Source organism: Mytilus galloprovincialis, chromosome 4 (assembly GCF_965363235.1).
Source record: "Mytilus galloprovincialis chromosome 4, xbMytGall1.hap1.1, whole genome shotgun sequence".
Lineage (NCBI taxonomy): Eukaryota > Metazoa > Mollusca > Bivalvia > Mytilida > Mytilidae > Mytilus > Mytilus galloprovincialis.
In genome coordinates this window covers 67,944,689-67,968,521 of record NC_134841.1, presented here as the reverse complement: position 1 = coordinate 67,968,521, position 23,833 = coordinate 67,944,689, and the positions used below count along the sequence as shown (strand labels likewise).

Sequence of the window (23,833 nt, the reverse complement as noted above, 5' to 3'; positions counted from 1 at the left end):
GACATTAAACACGTACGATTCAGATTTTAGTGCCCTAGACGCTCATTTTCTGAAATAGTAATACCATTAAACATTAGGCATGTTAGGTAAACTAAAGTATATGATGGTATGTATACATCATTGGTTTTCAAATGTTTGTCTTTAATAAGTGATTCCGAGGAAGAGAAATCCATAAAAGCGCTTCGGATTCATAAAATTCATAAACTGTTATATACATTTTTACAAGAGCATTGGGAACAAACACAAAAAAGATTTGTTTAAAATCTGACTAAACCCATCTATGCTTTTAGGTTGAAACATTTTAAAGTTTTGAACAGCAGCGTCATAGAAAATGACAGCACCGATAAATCATGTCATCACAGGGAGGGGTGGTTCCTTCTCAGCTGTCGGAAGTGACATCGACCAAGTGGTTGTACATAATAGATCGTTTTTATTTTTACCTCCCACAATCAGTGTTCTATCAGTGAAGCTATTTCCAATACTAAGTGTGATGGCATCCTACAATATAAATTTAAAGCCTAGAGTTTTGATTTTATAATAAAAAACAAATAGTATTAGTTTACAAATAAAATTAATATAAATGTTTGATTTGTTTCAACTATCAAATGTAATTTGAGCTTTATTCATATTCATTTTGTAGAAGTTCGCAATGTAAATTAAATCTAAACACTTAATCCCGTACACCTCTAACATTCTCGTCGCCTCAAATATCACTTCAGTCCTATCGTTTGCACTGTAGAACCGTGAGAATTATAAAATAAAGCGAATTTGGAGACACATTAACACACAATGATACGATTATTTATTTAAATGATACCACTGTTTAAATATTGGTGATCTATATTTCACCGGATGGGAAACAAACAGATCTGGTTAGTTTATTCAATGATTTGTATTGACATTACAATGATATAATTACAAAAATTGTAATTTTATTCCTGTGAACTTAAATGCGTTAAGGGACCTGTCATGTTTTACCAAACACTGACAGACACTCAGAATCAATAGATAATACAATTGTCAATATTTTTAAATATATCTGTCTTGTAGTATAATTTTCACTTCCATCTTGTCGTCTTGTGATTTCCGGCAGTATTCTTTCTTGCTCAAACGATTAAAATTAGGACGTTTAATCGAAAACACATATTATTTGAGCGGAAGTATGAAATGAATATCGACCGTACACATTCAAAAAGTACAGAGTATTTTTATTTTATTTTGTAATACATCCGAGAGAAAACAGTTTCAATCATCTTTTAATATAGTAATTTATAGGAATTGAAAATAAAATTATCTTAAAGTTTTTTTTAATACTTTCCACTATTTGCATTATACTGATAGGATAGTATGGCTAGACTGGTCAGACCATTATGGTTCTTTCTTTAATTTATGTTTCAAGGTTTCGTTACTGAATTAATTGTTTGGACATTTTTTTATCATACGTATAACTCTGTCGGAAGAAACTATAGATTTTCCTGAGGATTCTAATGCAATTATCTTTGATTTTGGACGTCCTCTAATGCAAAAAAATGGTCAAATTTGCAATCCTGTGTAAAATTTGTCTTCATTTTGAATGTGTAGCGCCATAGACTCGCTGGTACTGTGGCTCTGATATCTATGAAATTGTTAAATATCTTTCAAGTTTTATTTTAAAGGCATTTTAACATTCCCGTTCGAATAAATGCATCATCATAGTCGATAAAAATATCTTAAAAATGAGGACACGTGAATTATTTATCGAACAGAAATCAGAAGGTGTCCCTTTCGCAACTTATTACTTTCATTTATGGTTTTAAAACCAAAAAGTAAATGGATATATTCCTAGGATTTATGCTACAAGAGACGGCAAATGAATCTGTTGGAATTGAAAAATATTTAAACTGATTATCATTTAGATATCGGAAACCAGAAACTACAGTTTCAGCCATGAGATAAAACAAAACATGTTTGCCACCTCTAATACACCAGACAAGAACAAAACGTGTTATGCCACCTCTAAAGTGTAAAAGAAATCAAATTAAGTTTAAGGGAAGATATATTATGCTGTGTAATGTTTAGAGTATGTTAGATTTTAAATATGATATATATTTTACATATGAATCAATACCTCATTGAATGCTAGATTTTAGATATATACAGTTTATACAATTATGATATTTTTTTTTCATAATATTCACTTTGACAAAACATTACAATGTATGATGATTCAAATCATTGTCCATATCGAAGCAATCCATATGTATTATTCAAATTTTATAAAAAATGATGATTTAAGAGAATACATCCCACATATTGTATGTTAAATTGTATGTTAAATCGATTATTCTTTTTATGTAAAAAATGAAGCAAAAAGATTTTTGATTTGGCAAAATTAATACTGTTGCATTCCCTTAAACTGACATTTATACAAAAATTAGGAATATATTACAGAAATCTTGTAGGAACAAAAATTGGAAAATTCAGAAGTATAATGGAAGTAAGCATTCAGACTTGAAGAAACTCTTATCCGTAATACTTAGCTTTGTCTATGATCATACGGCTATATGCATATAGATCATAGTACAATGTATATAACATTTCAAATAATTTTATTTTGGGTACATGATTGTCATTGGAACATGATTGTCATTGGTACATGATTGTCATTGGTACATGATTGTCATTGGTACATGATTGTCATTGGTTGTGATTGGCTCTTTCGGTAACAGTGAATATACTTGTATTTTGTCTTTAGTGTTTTTATAAGTTGGGTTTGTGCCTTGTCTCGGTCTGATGATTCGAGCCCTTTTAAATTGAATTATGCTGTAATATCATATTTATTTTTCTTTTGCTGTTTTGTATATAACTAGACCGTCGGTTTTCTCTTACATTTTGTTTTGTCGGGGCTCTTATAGCTTGCTATATGCAGGGTATTGTCGAAGACCATAGAGTGACCTATACTATAGCTGCTATTAATAGTATCAATTAGTCTCTGATGGATATGTATCTTATTTGGCAATCATACCAAATCTTATTTTATATACAAGGATTGTTTTAACTTTCAAGCTCGAATGATCTTCTTTATATTTCAAGTGTTGTTTAGTATCCATGAAGACAATACGACACAGTAATAATTTTGATTCAAGTTGAGGGAAAATCCGAATCCTAATTACGTTAATTCTTTCTCACGTATATCTATGCAAGACTTAAAATATCATTTACTAGTACATGAAAGAAGATGCACCTTCACGGTCAGGAAATAATTTGCAATAACCATCGGATGCAATATGTAAATCGTGAGCACAATGGAAGTCATTTCAACTTTAATGACTGGCTATTTACGAATTGTAATCCTTTACAAGGAGTAAATAGCTAGAAATAATCAGATGCATTGTTTACCAGAAAATATTTCTCTTCAGTTGTCTGATCAATTCAAAATACTTTCATTTTTTGTTGATTCTATTTCGAATCTTACTGTGGATTCATTATAATTCATTGGATACCAAAACTGTCGTAGCTTTCGTGAAATCAAATGACCACGAAAAGGCACGTTTTCCTCAATCCTCGAAATTTGGTACCTGTCCAACGAAATTAAATGAATCTACAGTATTCTATTTTATGAATAAAAGGAAATGGCTTGTAAATGAAATTCAACGTAAGCACACGCCCATAGTTTGGATTTAAACCTTGTTAAAAATGTATGTGCTTATTTGACTCGAACAATTGATATGCATGATTGACATAGTCATCCAAACATAGTTTGGTATTAAGCATTGTTAAAAATGTATGTGCTTATTTGACTAGAACAGTTGACATGTATGCATGGCTTGACATAGTGATCCGTCAACATATAAGCACTGGAAATTATACAATGTACGAGTTACAATAAATAGTTTGGGGATGAGTTAGTAAATAATAAATAAAACGCCACTATATGGAACACTGCTTTTAGTGCCATTTTCACTTAAAAATGTTTTATCTTGCTGTGTCATTATTCTCAACAGAGAATATCATAATTATTTTATTTTACGTAAAACTGATCTTATCTGAATTGTATTTTGAAGTCAAAGAGCCAAAGCTTTTCATCGATTCATCAGTTTGATTATCTTTAAAGGAAAAAATTATGAAACGCATTTTGCCATTTCCATTGCTACATTTTAACCGATCATTAATTTCGGTTCATGCAACAGTCAGAGTTATGTTTACAGCGATTTTCCGTTTATATCATATTCTGCTGAATACGACATTTTCATGAAAATTCATTTGATGTTTTATTTATATAATGTTAAGTTTGATCATTTTATTGTTTTAAAAAAAAAAACACCAGTTAATGTGATATATACTGATACAAGTTCTTAATTTTCCAAGCAAGAATGTTGATACATGTATGAGATACCTTTAAACATTTTGGATATAACTTAGAAGTCCTCTATGTATATTATCTTAGTGTTCTGTCAATAAAATTGATTTTTCATTTTGATCTTTCTGGCTTTCTCATTGTCATCTTAGATCAAGCAATTATCACAGGTTTCTGTAGTTACAGCAAACCCTAGAGAGTATCTTCAAAGTTAAAGTTTATTAATTCCGATGCCTAACGTAAACATGTAAGAGATATGACATGTATTCACATGGAGACAAACGTGTCAATGCGCAATTACAGTTGTTTACAATATTTTTAAGCCATGGCGTTGTCAGTTTATTTTCGATTTTTGAGTTTGACTGTCCCTCTGGTATCTTTCGTCCCTCTTTTGTTTACAATAATTTGAAAGTGTTGTTGCACTAAAAGAAGTAAAGTCAAACTACACGTGTAAAATTGCAAATTCAACAAAGAACGGTTTTTTCCAAATATGTTTGATTAATTGATGATATCGATTACCAAGTTCCCTTGCGACCCATTTAAAACCAGGAGAATCAGACGAGAAGAAAAATTTTAATCGATACTATCTGATTTCTTACGGAATCCATTTAGGGTTTAAAACATGTTTCCTTCAATGAACATAAAGTACATTATAAAGATGTACTTTCCGTCTTATATAGAAGTTGATAAGGACAAGTATTAATCAGGACCGGTTATTAAATATCGAATATATCTGAAAATCAATTATTTAAAAACCCTGATGATAGCTTATATATAGAGAATTCTGATATTTAAACGAAGCATAGAATAATGTACCAGCCGATTTATTGATACATATAATGATTGTAGAGTTAAAATTATGATGGTACTAATACGTCCTCTTCCTTATTATATACTGCATCTTGACGTTAAGCATGCAAGCAACAACAAATCAATTCATCGGTGTAGAAATATTTATGGTACAATGTGCATGTACTTTACACAACTATGTACAACTTTGTTGACGTTATATGTTGATTGATATATAGCTGCCATTCGTTCATTTAAAGCTGTATTATGATATTTTATTCAATTATTCAATTTAAATGTATACTGTGAATCCAAAGACATTTACATTATAATTAAAGTTAGAAAAATAATTTATTGAAACCCTACTTCAAGAACTTTAAACGTTTTGAAAATTTAGAGCACTTGTTTTGGATTTCAAGAAACTTGACTGCCTAATTTGCTCGCTGACTTTCAAAAAAAGTCTTGCTATTGTGATTACTTAATATGATAAATAACAAACCGTATTTTAAAGTTTCAGGTGAGTTGTTTCAAAGGCATCGTCAAACAACATTTGCACCTGAACGGAAAAATCACGTGACAGTGTATAAAGGGGAAACAGCTGTACTTACATGTGGAATCCGAAATTTGGGCCCAAAGACAGTGAGTAGACACAAAACTAAGTATAACGAACGACTCTTTTGTACGAGCAATTGGGTACACTGTAATGTTTTACAATGCACACAACAAACAATTACCTCTTTACTGGATTTAGCATTTATGAGTGATTTTTTTGCACACAAGAAATCAAAATAGGATCAAAATAAATGTACATATATATATATATATATATATATATATATATATATATATATATATATATATATATATATATATATATATATTCAAATTCAAAGTATAAAACATTTCTATTTTATGCCTCGCTTATGATAAAAGATGATTTCCAGTCTGTGCATACATCCGTCCATTTCTCAAACAGGTACCAGGCTTAAGTTTTTGGTAAAGATACTTTTTAATAAGTTGTGGCCAATCAAATTGATTCTGAACATTATAACACATGTTCACTGTTATGTGAACTTTATTTGCAAAGTTTTTTTGTGTTTTTTCATTTTTTTTTGTGCTCCGAAAATTGAAATATGATAGTGCAAGCTGCGAGGCACAGGGTCCTTTTCAGTGATGATATCTGACTTTTCCTTCTTTGAAACTATTTGCAACGTTCATGTCAGTGCTTTTATTATACTTAAAGTACTTTAAGAATGTGAAACTTGTTTAATATAATTTGATATAAAATCCTAATACGCAAATTGAACATTATAACACTTGAAGTCGGGGTCTAATTCATGCAGACATAAAATGGATGAAGAAATGACACAAAAACAACCAATAAACAATGAACCCTTTAAAACTTACGTTTGTAATCTAATTTTAATGGTATTGTAGCGTGCATGATGTTTTGTAAATGTGATAAACAAACATCTTGTACGCTTGATATCATTTATAGGAATTGATAAACAAACTGGTAGTTAACATTTCATAAAGTTCATTTGTTTGATGTTAAAACAACCATATTCCAAACAGTGGTAGTTACAAGCAAAAAAAATATGACAATCTTCAGATATATTGCATACGCACATTCTGCATGCGTGTATCGTCCTACGTGTATCGTGCGCGTGGTCAGTTTAAATTCTAGAAAGACTGTTTGTTGTGTAGATAAAACTAACATTTTCGGTTGGCATTTTGGTTCCATGAGTCTCAACTGATTATGTCGCTATGACTATGAGCAATTAAGAAACATAATCTAATGTTAATCTAATTTAATGTAAAAGTAATGATTTTATAACTTAATCTCAAAAAGGGGAAGAGGGATCACAAAATAAAAATAACAATATACAAAAACGAAACAAAACAAAACAATCACACATGATCATTAAATGTACTAAAGTATACAGCGAATTGACACGACACAGCAAAATAAGTAACAGGAAATTCAGTGCATGACACTTAAGAATTTTTTGTATGTTAAACGAACGCTTCTGGATGGCTGTGCAAAAAGAGCATGCTGTTTAGCAACTTATATTAATCAAACAACGTTTTCTTTCAAATTGGTGTTAAATATTCTTGTAGAAATTAAATCGATTTTTAAACAATAGTTGCAACAGTTTACACATCACCTTTTCTTTATATTATACTGTAAATCCGATAAAATAGTCAATGACAAGGAAATATTTAATAATCCCTTAAGTTACAAAAAAAAAATCGTTAGTTTCAGGCTTAGTTACAGTGAAACACAATTATTTGATTATCACTAACACAATATTGCATAAAAATTGTTATTTACAAATTTAGAGACAAATGTATATAATCATAAGTTTCTGTTGTTTAATTTCTCGACCTTTAGCTTTACTTCTTTGTTTTTGCAATTCGATAGGTAGCTTGGCGCAAGGTTTCGGAAGACTTCCCAATATCCGTTGGCAGAATGATGTATGCTCCAAATGATGAAATGAGCATAGATTATCAGCAGATTGATCACATGACTCATGTTAATTTAGTTATAAAAAAGACACTCCCATCACATTCAGGCAAATATGAATGTCAACTAATTTCATCGGAAATTCAGCTTCATCACGTGACTCTTACGGTTCTTAGTAAGTACTTTTTTTTAAGTCTTAGTTTTGTGTTTTTTGTTGACTATAAATAGTGTGTGGTTTCAGCTTGTTATTTTCTGTCTTCTTATTAAGTTATTTTATTGAATGAACTATAATAATTCAACATATATACATTGTTCAGGCCTCAAAATAGATTATATTTAGTTTTTATTTTTAAAAATAAAGTATACTTTTGGGGCCCTTTATAGCTTGCTTTTCGGTGTGAGCCTAGGCCATGTGTTTAAGACCGCACCTTGACCTCTAATGGTTTACCTTTATAAATTGTGACTTGGTTAGAGAGTTGTCTCATTGGCACTCCGTCTCATACCACATCTTCCTATTTCTATCAAACAGATTGTTAACATCTAAGATGCAATTACACTAATAATTTAATTTGTGTTATAGAATAAAAACCGATGTTTATGAATAAAAAATAATATCAATATTGTTGATTTTTATTTTAGAGAAACGGCCTGTCTTTAAGCAGTGTAAGTATAATTTATCAAAATAAGCTAAAAGCACTGTCTTTAAGATGTATTTTGTGTATTCGTCTGTTTCAAGTTAAATTGTTCCTGAGGAAGTGTTATTCTCAGAAAAAAGAAAAACTGTTGCGTTATAAATGAAAGCGTACTGGTATAAATATGTGATAGTGGATGAAGAAATTCATAGAACGAAAACAGCATCGTCCTTTTGCCCATTGCCAATTGTGTGTAGCCGTTTTATTTATTGATTATTACACCAACCTATTTAGTACATGTATTGCACATACATGTACACGTTCATGCGATTCTGCATTTGTAGATAAAATTAAATAATATGTGTCTAAAATTTGGACAGCAATTAGACAATAAATAGCATATCGCGACTTACAAATTATTTACGACACTGAGAGCCATATGAGTGTATGAACTGGTCCGACGCTTAAGTCATATTATATTTGTATGAATCAGGGAAATGGCTTACATGTAGGAATAATTAGCCTCTACCCGAATTCATAAGGAGATAGTGTTAATAAATTAATGAAATAATAAACCTTCCAAAATATAGTAATACTCTGATAGGTAAGACTTCGTTTTGTTCCTTTTCCACTAGCGATTGCCGTTATTAAGCTGAAGACAAGTTAGATTTGGGTAATAAGTGGGTGAATTAACAGCAATAAACTGGTATCTGTGAATGGGGTAGAGCATATAAATATTAAAAACGGGACAAATACATGTTTTTAATCCTTTACCTCCTTTTCGATTCCGATTGGTCGTTTTCACTGTCGTATTACACGCATTAAGGCTAGTGACAAAATTTTCTACTTTGTATTCAAATTTTTCAATGGTTCTATTTCTATTCACAGCTATATTTCTTGACGGATCAGTATACCTAAGTCCAAAACAACGACTAAACTTAACGTGTAATTCTACTGGCTCAAGCCGTGCCCCCGAATTTATAGACTGGTTTCATGATGGGAATCTCATCGATGAGCGAAGAGATAATTGGAGAAACAGAGCAGAGATTTTTAATTATAAACCGGAGGTTCCTGGTCGTTCACTAATTAGTCAACTGACAATTGAACATGTTGAACCTAAAGATGCCGGTGTATACGTTTGTCGTAGTATGACCCCTAGTGTCAACAGTGGTGTTGATACAACAAGTATCACTGTACATATTTTAAATGGTATGTACAATTACCGTATTATTATATATCATGTTATTAATATAATTTTACAAATAGAAATCTTCTCTAATCTTCTCTTTTTTTATACATAAACATTATTACCAAAATCAAAATTGAGAATGGAAACGCGGAATGGCCAATAGGTCTTCAAAACAGCGAGAAAAAAACATCCTGTACGTTACATGTAATTCAATGCCTTCAGAGTATTTACATGAATTGCATGATTTGTGTTATAACTTATTTATAATTAAGTGTCGTAAATATTGATGATCACAAATTATGAGGATTTTTTAATTCGTTGAACTTATGTATATATAATTGCTCCCTCGTGTTAATAAACTAATCCTAGATACCAGGATAGAAATTGTATGTTTACGCCAAATGCGCATGTCGTCTACAAAAGACTCATCAGTGACGCTCGAATCCAAAAAGTTAAAAAGGCCAAATAAAGTACGAAGTTGAAGAGCATTGAGGACCAAAATTCCTAAAAGTCTAGCCAAGTACAGCTAAGGTAATCTATTCCTGAGGTAGAAAAGCCTTAGTATTTCAAAAATTCAAACGTTTTCTAAACAGTTAATTTATAAACATGACCATACCAATGATAATTCATGTCAGTACTGGGCTGGTGATACCTTTAGGGAATTAAAACGCCCACTAGAAGTAGCATCATAGATACCAGGATATTGTTACTTGAAACATGCGTGTTGCTTTCAAGTAGAGAATTCTGCGTGGTATTTGTTTCAGATCTACATTTGAATATATTTAGCGCAACACAGTTTGTTTAAGGAACAATGCTGCATGGTCTAGGTTGTAGACAACTTGACATGGACAAATACTTTTCGGTAGCGGAATTCAGCATTGTTGGTTTTAATAAATGTGTATCCAAGAGTGTCACATTCTTTTTTCGTTAATCAGAAATGTAGCAGTAACATTTTTGATCATGTCTGACCACACTGAACAACTATCAATCAATGTTAAAATACAAATATATGAACACTATTCGCAATCTATAGTATTGAGCGCAAAAAGGTAAATGTATGTGTTGTAATAGATTTGCATGTATTCCCTTTCAGCCAAATGACTCGAGCATCTTAGTTTAAAACATAGAAAAAGCATAGCACGATGCATTATAATTGTAAAATTAATTGTGTATGTATAATGTATGTAAAATGTGTTTGTTTGCAAAAGGTGAAACATTTGAGTCTAATCAGGATTATTATAATTTAAAAATTTTTGATTTTGTTGTCATAAAAATTTGTAATTTTTCCCTGGACAATGCAGAATGTTCTTACACAGGACTTCACAAGTCTTCTTTTCTCGGCTGCTTAGGAATATTGTATAACAGAGGAAATTTTAATAAAATGATTGATCAATTCCTTAAAAAAAAATCCATACAAAAATGGTATGGTGTGTTTAATTAAGACTTTCATATAAAAATAAAATGTTGAAATCAAAAGGACATATAAGGATCATAAAATTTAAGGAGGTTCTTAAAAGATCAAGAATTTTTACTAAATGTGGTGATATCATGACATCCCTTGCGTGATTACAATAATATCACTGACATATTAATTATAAAAAAAACTGTTTGTCAGTCAAATTAAATCGAATGACTGTTATTTGATTTTAATTGCAGTGCAGATTTAATTGCATGTTTTAAAACTTTGACAGTATAAATTAGATATCCAGATTGAGATTAAGGCTTTGGAATGAGATTATTGTTCGACGAAGATTTACCAAACAAAACGTCCATGTTGCAATATCTGAAAGTTGCATTGATAATTGTATGTTTAAGACTAGGAGTTTTTATTCCCCGAAGTCATCACAAGCCCAGTATTCAGCACTGCTGTGTTGACATGAATAATCATTGATATGGTCATAATTATAAATTAAGTTTTTACAAAACTTTGAATTTTTAAAATACTAAGGTGTTTCTACCTCAGGAAAAGATGACCTTAGCATCATTTTGCAAAACTTTAAAGAAATTTTTGGTCAACAATGCTCTTCAACTTCGCACTTAATTTGGCCTTTTAAACTTTATTTATTCGAGCGTCACATATGAGTCTTTTGTAAACGAAACGTGCGTCTGGCGGAAATACACAATTTTAATCCTGGTATCTATGGTGATTTTATTTAATAAATATTTATTCAATGAAAATATGCGTAAATCATTATTTAAAAAAAGTTAATGTTAGTTGCTTTCAAAGGTAATCTGCTTATATCTGTCACGTGCAATTAAGGAATAACAGTACTGTAGTTGAAGAGTTGCCACCATATGAAGTTTAACTGGCGACGCGTAGCTCAGACAGTAAAATGGAGATTTGCGTCCGTCAAATCAAAATTGACGGTGGCAACTCTTCATTACAGTACTGTTATGCCGATTCTAATGCATTACAAAAAGCAAAAATACGATTAAACTTAAAAAAAATGTCTAAATTTGACAAATAAAAAAAAAATCAGCAAAACTTCATGAATGAGTTTTGCACAAAGACGTTATGGCTAACGTGACGTCATACAAATGAAAACTTACAACCTGGAGGTTATAACGTTAACTGTACGCTTCAAATTGGGATAAAATTACATTAAAACGGCGAATTCACGACAGGTGTTGTTTTATTTTCGATTATATAGTATTGTAACATAAATAGTATTTTTTCTTTTGATGTTTTAATGCAATAATTCGCTTAAAAAGTGTGTTTACGGAAAACCATGGTATATTATATACAAATTGATGTTGTACCATACTTATTAAATATGCAACTCAACTAGAATCTAAAGGAACGAAGGCGGAGCTTAGCTATGGTACAAAATATTCATGTTCATGTTATTACATGGTTGAAGCTCCACCCTTTTTTTTTTAAAGGTATCTGCCTCTGAAATGTTTAGGAAACCAAAAAACGTAAAAGGTCAAAAGATCTTCATTTGTTTTCATTTATAACAAAAGCAATAAATCATGTGTACCACATCTTAAGAACTTTTTTCAAACTATATAGGATTGTTACGAGTTGCCTTAATTTTGGAAAATTACTAAAAGTTTCTTCTTGCAGATCTGAAAAAAAAAAACTAATTTAAATGTAATACTACAATGTACATGATGTACTACAATTTCCTTTGCGAAAATTCAATTGCGAATAAAAAAGTGGGGGTGGGGGGTAATTAAAGAAATAGGGAAAAATATCGGCTACACAAATTTGTGAAAAAAACATGTTTCATTTTGCGATCAAATAGGGTACACTATCTACGCTCCATAGATCCGCCACTGTTTAGTGTTTTATCTTTAAAATTGTGTTTGAATAAATAATCTAACAATCCAATTAATAAAATAACGGAAGAAGCAGTTTTTGTACGAAAACTTTAATGTATAAACATGATAAATATGCAATTTCAATGAGATAAACAACCTGTAAAATATAATTAATTTGTATGATACCTTGAAAACCAAGAAAGAAAAAAACAATTCTTACCGTCATTAGAATAATTATTTAATCCTTGTCGCAGAATCCGACATTTTTGTTCACTTTGATGATATTAATGAAATTACCAGCGTATACGATCATACATGGGGCGCATAACTAAAAAATCGGGAAAATAAGACATTTCGTTACTTTCTGCAAATTCTGGGGCTCTTCTATTAAATTAATGACATACAAGCAAGAGGCGCAAAACGGACTTGCGCGAGCTTCTATTTTATTGGATAAAACTGTAACGTGATCAATTTCCAATAAAAGTTCAAGGTCTTCAAGCTGTCAATCATTTTATTTATATTACAAATTTTATATACCATGTGTCTTACTCATTAACATATTTCAACAAACTCATCCTTCGGTTTTGTTTGTTTAAATATGTTAACTCGTAAGAACCATGGTATATATATAGTAAATTATTTAATTTTGGATGTAACGCGTCTTCTGATTGGCGGACGTTATTTTGTTATCAGCCCATAAACATAATTTAGTCATGTGACAGTGACGGCATCAACGTTTTTTCATAGTTTTCTGCGGTTACGCCTGGTCAACTGTGGATTTGACGGTAACTTTTAGCCAATGAAAAAAATTGTTACAGCCAAATTGCATTAGAATTCAAAATATCGAAAACAAATTACCTAGGCGTCAAATGATCATCTGTATGCAATGGCACTGATAAGAAAATTGATTTTGGGACTAAACAAAAAACTAAAAGAATTAAAAACCAATTGTTCAGAGAACAAATGAAGGTCTTTCCACCAAAAACCATGTATTTTAATATGAAAGTAGTAAAATTAGGTTTAAAATGTCCTTTCAATGGTCATATGATATTTTATTATACGCTGATTCCAAAAATATATTGTTTCTATACAATATGTTTTTAAATAAGGGAGATAATTTGTTACTTCCGGTTTGAAAAATGTTACTTCAGATACTATCTGAATATTTACTTAACACTGATTCAAAACAATATCTGGTTCTATATACTGTTATATTAATAAGTACAAAAAATAGCTACTTCCGGTTGTTTTTTTTACAAGGATAAATATTTTGAAACCTATTGCAAAAGGTCTTATGGCGATATCTTGTATACATATGAGGTAAAAGCAAAGGTCAATATCTAGAACATTAAATTAAGCTATGACCTTGAGATCAATTTCAAGGTCATAAACCAAGTACATCAAATCAAAAGATCATAGGTCTTTATTATATTTCATTAATAAGTTATATCACCATACGCGCATTTTCAAATACAAGAGGTGAGAAAACTCCATTTTATGTTCAACGTACCCTTGCAATCAAAATTTACGTGTTAATACATGTCGCAACTAACAATTAAGTTAAAATTCTTTGTCGATATCTTCTACGGTTTTTGGAAATGAGTAAAAATAAGCCAAATTCAAAATTTAGAATATGACCTTTGACCTTGACCGAATTTTCATTTTTTTGGACCAAGGACCTCAAATCAAAAGATCCTAGGTCTCTATCACTTATGGTTTACAAGATAGAAATGCAATGCATAAGGGGAAATAACTCTCATATGGACCGTTCATTTTGCTTTGGTCAAAATTGGACAAATCATGCAAAGGATATAACAAACAATTTTATAAAATAAATTTGTCGCTTTCTTTTAAGGTTACGGTGGAGATGCAGTCACAAGGGAAACAGTGTTTGGGGAAATAACTTCTACAAAGAAAATTGTTCGGCTTAGAATGGGTGAAAATAAAAAGCGCATAAACTGTATGATATTATAAAAGAAATATCTAAGCGACATCTTGCGAAACAAAAATTTTACGGGAGAACAAAATAAGGCAGAAGAAAAAAACTATAATAATCAGAACAAATACAATAGGTCTTTCCAAAGAAAAGTGGAAAGACCTAACTAGGTTGTATAAAGCCAACGAATTCAGAAAAACCCAAACCTATAAAAAAAAATCAAGTATATCTCAAACGTGCAAATACCGGTTTATCTGAATTTTATACATAATTGCAACCTTACAGATATACATATGTATATCATTTTTTTATATACATTTAGGGCGTTCTTGTTGGAAATGGGGATCTAACTCTTGTGGGGAGTTGTCTCATTGGCAATCATACCACATCTTCTTTTTTATTCTAAATAAGTGATGTCCTTTCTATTTAAACAACAACACAAAAATGTATCACTTGTATTCGTTGTAGACGTTTGACACATTTAGCTATAGATTATCATAAAAATAAATACGTAAAGAGACTAGAAAGTTTGATAAAAATATAGTTATGTTTGGTTCAATTGATTACTAAATAGACTAAAACATAAATAAAGTTAAATATTAACCCAAAAATATGTAATAACAACTGATACACCACAGTCTTTGATAACTTATTCGTAAATATGCAATATGTTTCAAATGTGCTAATTTATTTTCTGTTTGTCAGCTTTCATAAATTATTATTTTAAGTGAAAGATTTTGTTAATCAAACATTCATATATCAGTCAACCTGAAAGTGCTCAAACATCAAATTCATATTTCATACTGATTTTTTTAAATTTCATTTCGCAGCAGAAAAAGATCACATGAAGAAAAGAGAAGGTGAGTAGTACGATAAAATATCAGCACGTAGTTAATACAATAAATTATTTGTATTTCCGCTTTATTTAAGCAACACTTACTTATTTTCCGTTAACTTTTTTGTACATAAATTAGGCCGTCTATTTTCTCGTTTGAAATGTTTTACATTTGTCGTTTTGGGGCGTTTTATAGCTGACTATGCGGTATTGACTTTGATCATTGCTGAAGGCCGTACGGTGACCTATTGCTGTTAAGTTCTGTGTTATTTTGGTCTCTTGTGGAGAGTTGTCTCATTGTCAATCTTACCACATCTTCAATTTTACTGTAACACTACGTTTTGTTTATTTCGGTGACTGGGCGATGTTTACCTTTGTTTACTTTCTCTGCCACGTTGGTTCCCCTTTTCACACTTGAGTATTGCGATCACCGGACTTTTACGAGAAAGGTCACGATGATGTTTCTGCATACGAAAAACATTATGCTGAATTCCAAGGAAGCCATTAATTATTTCTTTTTCTTCTAAATTTGGACAAATTAAATAATTTTCAGTAAAATGTGTATGTACATAATTTTTATAACAAAAAACTAGCCATTTAATTTTAAAACACATATGCGTCTTTTTTTTTTTAATTTGAAGTGATATTTATTTCTTTTTATATCAACAAAAAATAAAACCAGTTTCTTACCACGACTGGTACTGAAAGTTGCTTTGTATGATTCCACCCATATTATATTGAAACTTTTAAGACTTCAATGTTAATACACCTGTTGTAGAAGCTATATGTTTTTGTTCTATTTGCTCTACTTATAGTTATTTTTTGAAATGCCTTTAACCAATATACACGCGTTTAAATTAAAGCGAGGAAGTAAGTGCTGTTCATTTATTTTAGTTTTATTTTAATGTAAATCAATTGTTTGTCTTTTAGGTGGAGGACACACGAAGGTAGCAAATGAACTGATGAAAGGCGATAAAAACAGGACATTCAGAATACAAGGATGCTACTATGTTGTGTTACTCGCTATGATATTTCAGATATTTAGCTGACGTATTTAAACAGGATAAACAGTTTTGTGCCTTATGAGGAGAAAGCTTTTTTAAAACATGTGTTTTGCGGTGCAAAAAAGAAAAAAAAAACGCTTATTGAAGTTTTGTTTTAGAGCCATCATATAACAAAACAAATCAGAGAATAAATCGCGCGCATTTGAAGGACCAGGTTTGGAATTGTTTTAATACAACCATTCGTACTACTTTATTTATCTGTCAAGTTTGTTTATTACTACTGTTTTAGCATTCCTATAATACAATTGATTGTCAGGATTCGTAGATTACATTGTAATTGGTGATTGGATCAATATGCTATATTTTGTACTTCAAAAGAAAAGAGTTTCAAAGCAATATTCTGCTGTCAATGTTTATTTTTTAAGTTGATTATTTGATAATGTTTTTATACATACAATTAAAAATTAAACATTGATAGAAGCTGTATCCACTTTAAATGGAATGCATTGAAAGGTACCATTGACGTTTCTGTATATTGTTAAACATTTGTAAATATTTGAGTAAAAAAAAGACATTTCAAAGGATGTTGTTTTTCTCTAAGTGTATTTCAGTTTTGTAAGGTTAAATCGATCCCTTGCTAGAGAAAGATAGTCATCAGAATTATGCATAGAGCTGTTTTTAATAAATACGTTTTTTGCTTTGGACTAAACTCAATAGTAACAAATTGTGTCTTTTTGTATATAAATAGATTTTTGCATATATATCATTCAGGATCATAAATAAACAAAATATAGCTTTTTGTTCGGTGTGAGCCAAGGCTCCGTGTTGAAGACCGTACATTGGCCTATAATGGTTTACTTTTATAAATTGTTATTTGGATGGAGAGTTGTCTCATTGGCACTCACACCACATCTTCCTATATCTAAAAATATAGCATCTTAGCTTTTCAGTACATTAAGTGGAATTTAAAAAGAAATCATACAAATACTACATATAGTTAACAACTAAAAAAGTCTCTAAAATATGACTGATAAAAATTTCAGTAAGAACCAGAACGCCACTGTATACGTCTGTTAATTTAGTTTTTACATCTAATTTTTGTTAAATGTAATTTTATATTGTAGAGATATTTTAGTCAACTATCTGCACTGTACATCATACTGATGAAATAAGGAACATATACATAAACTCTACTAGTTGAGAACGGTTTAGAAAACAAATTAAAAATTAAGTCCCAAGTTTTTAGACATACCTCTTGGTTTAAGAAATATTGGACAAAAAGGTCCCTGTGTTTTCATCATTCAAACAATCATTTTGTTTAGAAGAGATAAGATATCTTGAGCACCACTTCCTAAACCAGTATCCATGCATTGTATTATCATACTTTTACTTCTTACTATTAGGTTTATTGTAAGTTACACTATATTACAATCATCATTTTTCATTAAAAAAAAATATGAAACAGGTATTTTAGCTGATTTGTAAATATTGACTCTATGTATAATAATGATGTGAAATAATTTTTCAATAAATATTAAGTTTACTTTTTAAAGCAGCTTTATTTCAAAGCCATGGTTAATTATTGAGTTTAAATAGAAATATGCTGGTATAATATGACCTTTTGTTTTGAACCTTTGAATTCGCCGATCACATGTATCAAAGGAATGCTTCAGATAGTCACTTACATTTAATTTTCTGAAAACATATATTCGAATTGAATGATACATTTGATGCAGGCCGATAATCTTAGAAATAAAATATCTCAAATCGCCTTCTCTAAAACCTTTTCATGAAGCTATCTTGGGTGCAGGTCAAATATCCATTATGTCGCGCTGCTATGTATCCCTTTCAGTGATTAGGATTATATCACAATGTTGACTGCTGTATTATTAACTTTTACCTATTATGTCTGTTTGTTTTGTTCACGCACCGTTGTCAATATAATGGAATTTGATGCGACTGTCATACAAGTGATAGGTTTAGTTAGTTAGCTATAAAACCAGGTTCAATCCACCATTTTCTACATCATACAATGCCTGTACCAAGTCAGGAATATGACAGTTGTTATACATTCGTTAGATGTGTTCGAGCTTTTAATTTTGCCATTTGATAAGGGACTTTCCGTTTTGAATTTTCCTCGGAGTTCAGTATTTTTGTGATTTTACTTTCTATTTAATGTTTACAAAACAATAATGTAAAATACGCCAATGATTTAATCCTTGTGATGTCACACTGATGTCACTAATGACATATGAAAATGTATGTGACTACGATCGATCATCATATTATTTGATCCATTTCATTTATATTATTTTAAAGAATGTTTTTTTACTTTTCAGTTCTTATCATACCTCCTCCTTCAACGTTAATGTTAGAAGTCAAATTGTATCGACATTTGATTAACTTTTTTTAAACTTTGTTTGCACAACAAGGCTTTCTTAATACTGTTCAATATTTTACTAAAATACATACATTCTTCCCTGAAAAAATACTCATCAAAGGTACCAGGCTGATGCATTTACGCCAGACGGGCGTTTCATCTACAAAAGACTCAGCAGTGATGTTCGAATGAAAAAAAAATAGGAGACCTTAAAGTACGCAGTGGAAATGCATTAAAAGTAAAACTTCCGAAACATGTAATGGCAATCAAGTTGGAAATCTAGCACAAACCAACCGAGATCATCTGTATCTGTAGTGGTACGTGTAGAATCCTGTTTAGGCTTTTATACACGGTGGAGAAGAACGCCGATGTTATGGGCGGTGTTCTTGTAGAGCGGTCTTAAATGCCTCTACAGAACCTGCATGCACAACTTTATCTGGTAGTTGGTTCCAGTAAATAGTTGTTTCCACAAAAAATGAATGTTTGTACTGTGGTTTGTTGCTATTTGGTACTTTAAGTCCTTTGGTGTTATTGATAACTTGACGTTCGATGATATTGTCAGTTTCACAGTTTGAATAAGTTTTGGCTTTTATTGTTCGTTTCGGTCTTGCTGGTATGACAAAATTGTCGGCTGGTAGAGCCGGCACCAGACCCTCAACCACCTTGTAAATCAGGATAAGACGGAGGCTGTGTCTTCTTTCCTCTAGCGTCTCCATTTCAAGTTGGCGTCTCATATTAGTTATGGACCCTGTTTCTCGACTCCTGTAGTTTTTCTTGATGAATCGTAAGCCTCTGTTTTGGATACGTTCTAGTTTGTCAATATCCCCTTTCATGTATGGGTTCCAGATTGTTGCGCCATATTCCATTGTTGATCTTACTAGGGATATATATGCTACTCTCCTACATGCTTCTGGTACGTTCCTCAAGTTCCTCCGAAGAAAGCCCAAGGTGGCGTTGGCTTTCTTGTTGATGTTATTTATGTGGAAGCTCCATTTCAGATCGTTTGAGATTTGGAGTCCTAAGTAGGGGTTCACTTGTACTTCTTGTAGGATGTGTTTATTAAGCGTGTAGAATTTGTCTGCTTTTTTGATTATGGATAGAACATAGCACTTTTTGGCGTTGAAACACATTCCCCATTTGTCGGCCCAGATTTCTAGTTGTTCCAAATCTGTTTGTAGCTTTTGTTGGTCTTGGCTATTTTTAATTGTTCTGTATAATAAACAGTCGTCAGCAAAAAGTCTTACTGATGATGTTACACTGTCTGGTAGGTCATTGATGTGGCACAGGAATAGGATTGGTCCTAAGACTGTGCCCTGGGGACCCCAGAGTCAACTGTTGTTTCGCCAGATGATTCGCCTTCCACGATGGTTCTCATTGATCTTGCAGTTAGGAAGTTCTTAAGCCATTTGTGTGTATTTCCTTACTGATCTAATTTATGTAATAATTTGTTGTGTGGTACTGTGTCGAAAGCTTTTGAAAAATCTAATATGCCTACGTCGATTTGATGTCCCTTGTCATGTTCTTGAAGGAAGTCGTTGATGGTAGTTATGAATTGGGTTTCACATGAGTATCCTGACCTGAAGCCGTGGTTTAAGTTGGTTAGGATTTTGTTTTTTTCCAGATGTTTTAGGATATGCCTGCATACGATATGTTCTAGAATTTTGCTGATGACAGATGTTAGGGATACAGGTCTGTAGTTTTCTGCCAGGTGTTTGTCTCCTTTTTTGAAGATACTGGATATGTTTGCGTCTCTCCAGTCTTTTGGTAGTTCACCTGTGTCTAGCGAGCATTGCATTATGATTTGTAGGATGGGTGCGAGTTGTTCAGCACATTCCTTGAGTATGCGGTTTGGGATGTTGTCTGGTCCAGAGGCTTTATTTGGGTTGGTGTTTTTAAGTAGTTTTTCCAGTCCCTTTTGGTCGATCGTTAATGGTGTTATACTGATTTTAGCTCGTATTCTTGTTGTTGGTAGGTTAGTGTCTGATGTTATTGTGAATACGGACTTGAATTGTTCTAGTAGGAGTTCGGCTTTCCCTTTACTGTCACTGACAAGATTAGTCCCCTTTTTTAATGGTGCTATTCCTCCTGAGTCCTGGCGTTTGGATTTAATGTATTTCCAAAACGGCTTTGTGACATTGTTGTTTAGGCCCTCAAAGATGTTTTGGTTGACATATTCATATTCTGCTTTCCTCAGTTGTTTCTTGCATTCCTTTTGAAAAGACCTATAATTTGACCATTTGTTTGTTTTTCTGGCTTGTTTGTATATCCTCTGTTTTTTCTTTAGCATTTTCCTCTGTTTGTGTTTGATCCAAGGGATGTTATTTCTTGATCTTATTTCTTTGTTCGGAATATTTGTATTCATGGTTTTTTGAAGCTGACTTTTGAAGGTGTCCCAAAGTTGATGTACCTCAGCTCCTTGATGATGTTTTTCTTTGACCTCTTCTAGGGTGTGTTTAAGGTCTGTGGTGATTTAGTCCCATTTTGCCTTCTTGTAGATGTAACATTTTCTTGGTAGGCTTTTTTGATGGTGTACTTTTGTTTCCAGGTCGGTGATTATGATGTCATGGTCTGATATACCTGGTACGTTATTGGAGGATTTAACTAGAGTTGGGTTTGTAACAAATACAAGATTTAGGAGGTTTCCTTCACGAGTTGGTATAGTGTGTATTTGTGTCAGATTATATGTTTCAGCTATTTCAACTAGTCCTTGTTGGATTTCTCTGTCTGGTCCAAGGGCTGTTGCTGTGTCCCATATGATGTCGGGGCAGTTGAAATCTCCTGTTAGAATGACATTGGTGTTCCCATTAGTACTGGCCTTCTCAAGTGACTTTTGCAGTTCATTTAGGTGTTTTTGATCTCTGTGTGGCATGTAAAAAGATCCAACTAGCAAGTCTTTGTTGTTTTTTATTTTGATCTTTACCCATTCAATTTCTCCGTCAGTAATTAAGGATGTTTGTTCGACTGATGTAATGGATTTCTCTACAAGTACAAATACACCCCCTCCAAGGGTCCCTCTGTCATTTCTGTATACATTATAGTTAGTTGGAAATATTTCGCTTGACATTATGGCGTCTTTTGTTGGATTTGATCCTGGTTTTATTCCTTTTAACCATGATTCTGTGGCGCATACTATGTCTGGTTTCAAGTAGTGGAGTGCTGCCTCAAATTCTTGTTTTTTATCTTTTATGCTCCTGCAGTTGATTGTCATGATGCGGAGGTTGGTTTTTTTCTGGTATCTCGTAAGGATTGCTACTGAGATGTGATTTCCTTTGGTTTATGGATGATCGTGTCTTGCTGTGAGATGACATGTTTCCACTCTTTGGGCTGCTTGACTTCAGTGGGCTGAAGACTGATGATATTGAGTCCATGGTGTAGTCCAATCCGGTTATTTGTTCGTATATGTTGGATGTTTCTAATTCATAGCTTCTAAAGGTGAATGAGCTTATGTTCATGCTTTCACATTTGCAGCATATCCACTGTACATTTGATTTTTCTAGGAGTTCATAATCTTTTGAACACAGTTCTATGCAAGAGTTGTGGTGCCAGATGTTGCACCCGTGGCAGCATACTCCTCGACAGTTCCATGTGACTGGATGCTCGCAAAGACCACAGGGATATACAGTTTCTTTTTTTGGCGGTCCTGGGTTTGTTTCGATGTCTCCGCTTAGCGTTATCAATAGTAGGAGCAAATATTTGGTATTGGTGTTGCAGATAGGTAGGCAGATTGGTCTTCTACCGGCTGGGTGTAGTTTAGCATTAAGTAATTGTTGGACTAGTTGTTGATGGGTCCATGATTTACTATGTTGTGTTGGTATGGTGAGTAGTACAAATAATAAAATAAGTGTCACTGCAAACATAGTGATTTAGTGTAGTGTGGAAAAACCCACGCTGACTAAATCGGCCTGCAATGAACTTATTTTAATGGTGGTTTGTGTACAGATGCCCAGCAATCTCTCTTGGCTTGTTCTCAGATTTTTTTTAGCCAGTTTTTTGCTAGTAGCTCGCCTGGGTGTATCCCGTCTTGATACAGTCCGAACTCGTAGTTTCTCGTTGTTTTGAGTTTTCTGTCTTTTCCACAGTGATATTTACTGGTGTTGCTTATAACTGAGGAAAATTCAGGTGAGTGGCTACCTATACGTTTGTTTATTTCACGTATTCTTCCGTTTAATGTGTATAGTTGACGCTCTAGTTCTATCTCCTGCTCTTCAAAGGTGTCTGGATTTTTGTGACCCTGTTTTTTATTCCAGTTTTTAATAGAGTAAATAGGTGTTTCTAGTATAGTTATTTTTGATCCTGGATATTTATCTATTATTTTGATAATCTCTTCGTATTTCTCAATGATTTTGTTTACTTCTTCGTCGTTGTCTTTTGTAATTGATATATATCTTTTGTTTTTAGTTGTTAAGTTGCATGTTCCAAGCCATGCATATAGCCAAATGTTGCCGTGTCTAATAATTTTGCTTGCAATGTTTTTCTTTAGCCAATTTGTGCTTTGTTCTATTTTTGATCCACTTTTGTTCCACCAGAGTATGTCTCGTTCGGCCGTGTGTGCTACATGCCGGTTTATGCTGCCTTTGCTATCGGTCAGCACAACAGGGTGTGATTTCCTGTTTCCTTCTGTGATAAGTCTCGGTTTGCTTAAGAACTTGTTTAGTTTATTCTTAATTTTCTCTGTCATTAGATATTGTAGTGGTTTGTTGTTGTTTAGGACGATCTATGTTGACAAAAAATGGCGTCTGATTTGGTTTGACAAGGTGATAGGTTGGGGCTGGGTACCGACTTACCAGACCGTATTTAGCAAAAAATATTCATAGTACAAGTGTCAATAATGTTCCTGTTACTAATTTCACTTATTAAATTAACGGTTGCACTTCAAGAAATATGAAAATTCAAGTATTTTTCTCGGAGATCTGAATGTTTGACTTTCCCGCTGCGCATGCGCTCTTCTATAGAGTACATATTTATTTAAATCTACTAACGCCAGTTACAATTCATAAATAA

At 32.2% G+C, this 23,833-nt stretch overlaps 1 protein-coding gene across 1 annotated transcript in view; it reads left to right on the top strand.

Annotated features, from left to right (window-relative positions):
• Positions 1-17,378, top strand: part of LOC143072791 (kin of IRRE-like protein 1) — a 39,290-nt gene extending 21,912 nt beyond the window's left edge. The window contains exons 2-7 of the mRNA XM_076247891.1: positions 5,637-5,764; positions 7,551-7,767; positions 8,232-8,255; positions 9,113-9,433; positions 15,444-15,473; positions 16,379-17,378. Coding sequence (XP_076104006.1) covers positions 5,637-5,764; positions 7,551-7,767; positions 8,232-8,255; positions 9,113-9,433; positions 15,444-15,473; positions 16,379-16,497 — 839 coding nt within the window. The 3' untranslated portion in view covers positions 16,498-17,378. The remainder of the gene's footprint in view (positions 1-5,636; positions 5,765-7,550; positions 7,768-8,231; positions 8,256-9,112; positions 9,434-15,443; positions 15,474-16,378) is intronic.
• The last annotated feature ends 6,455 nt before the right edge of the window (positions 17,379-23,833 follow it).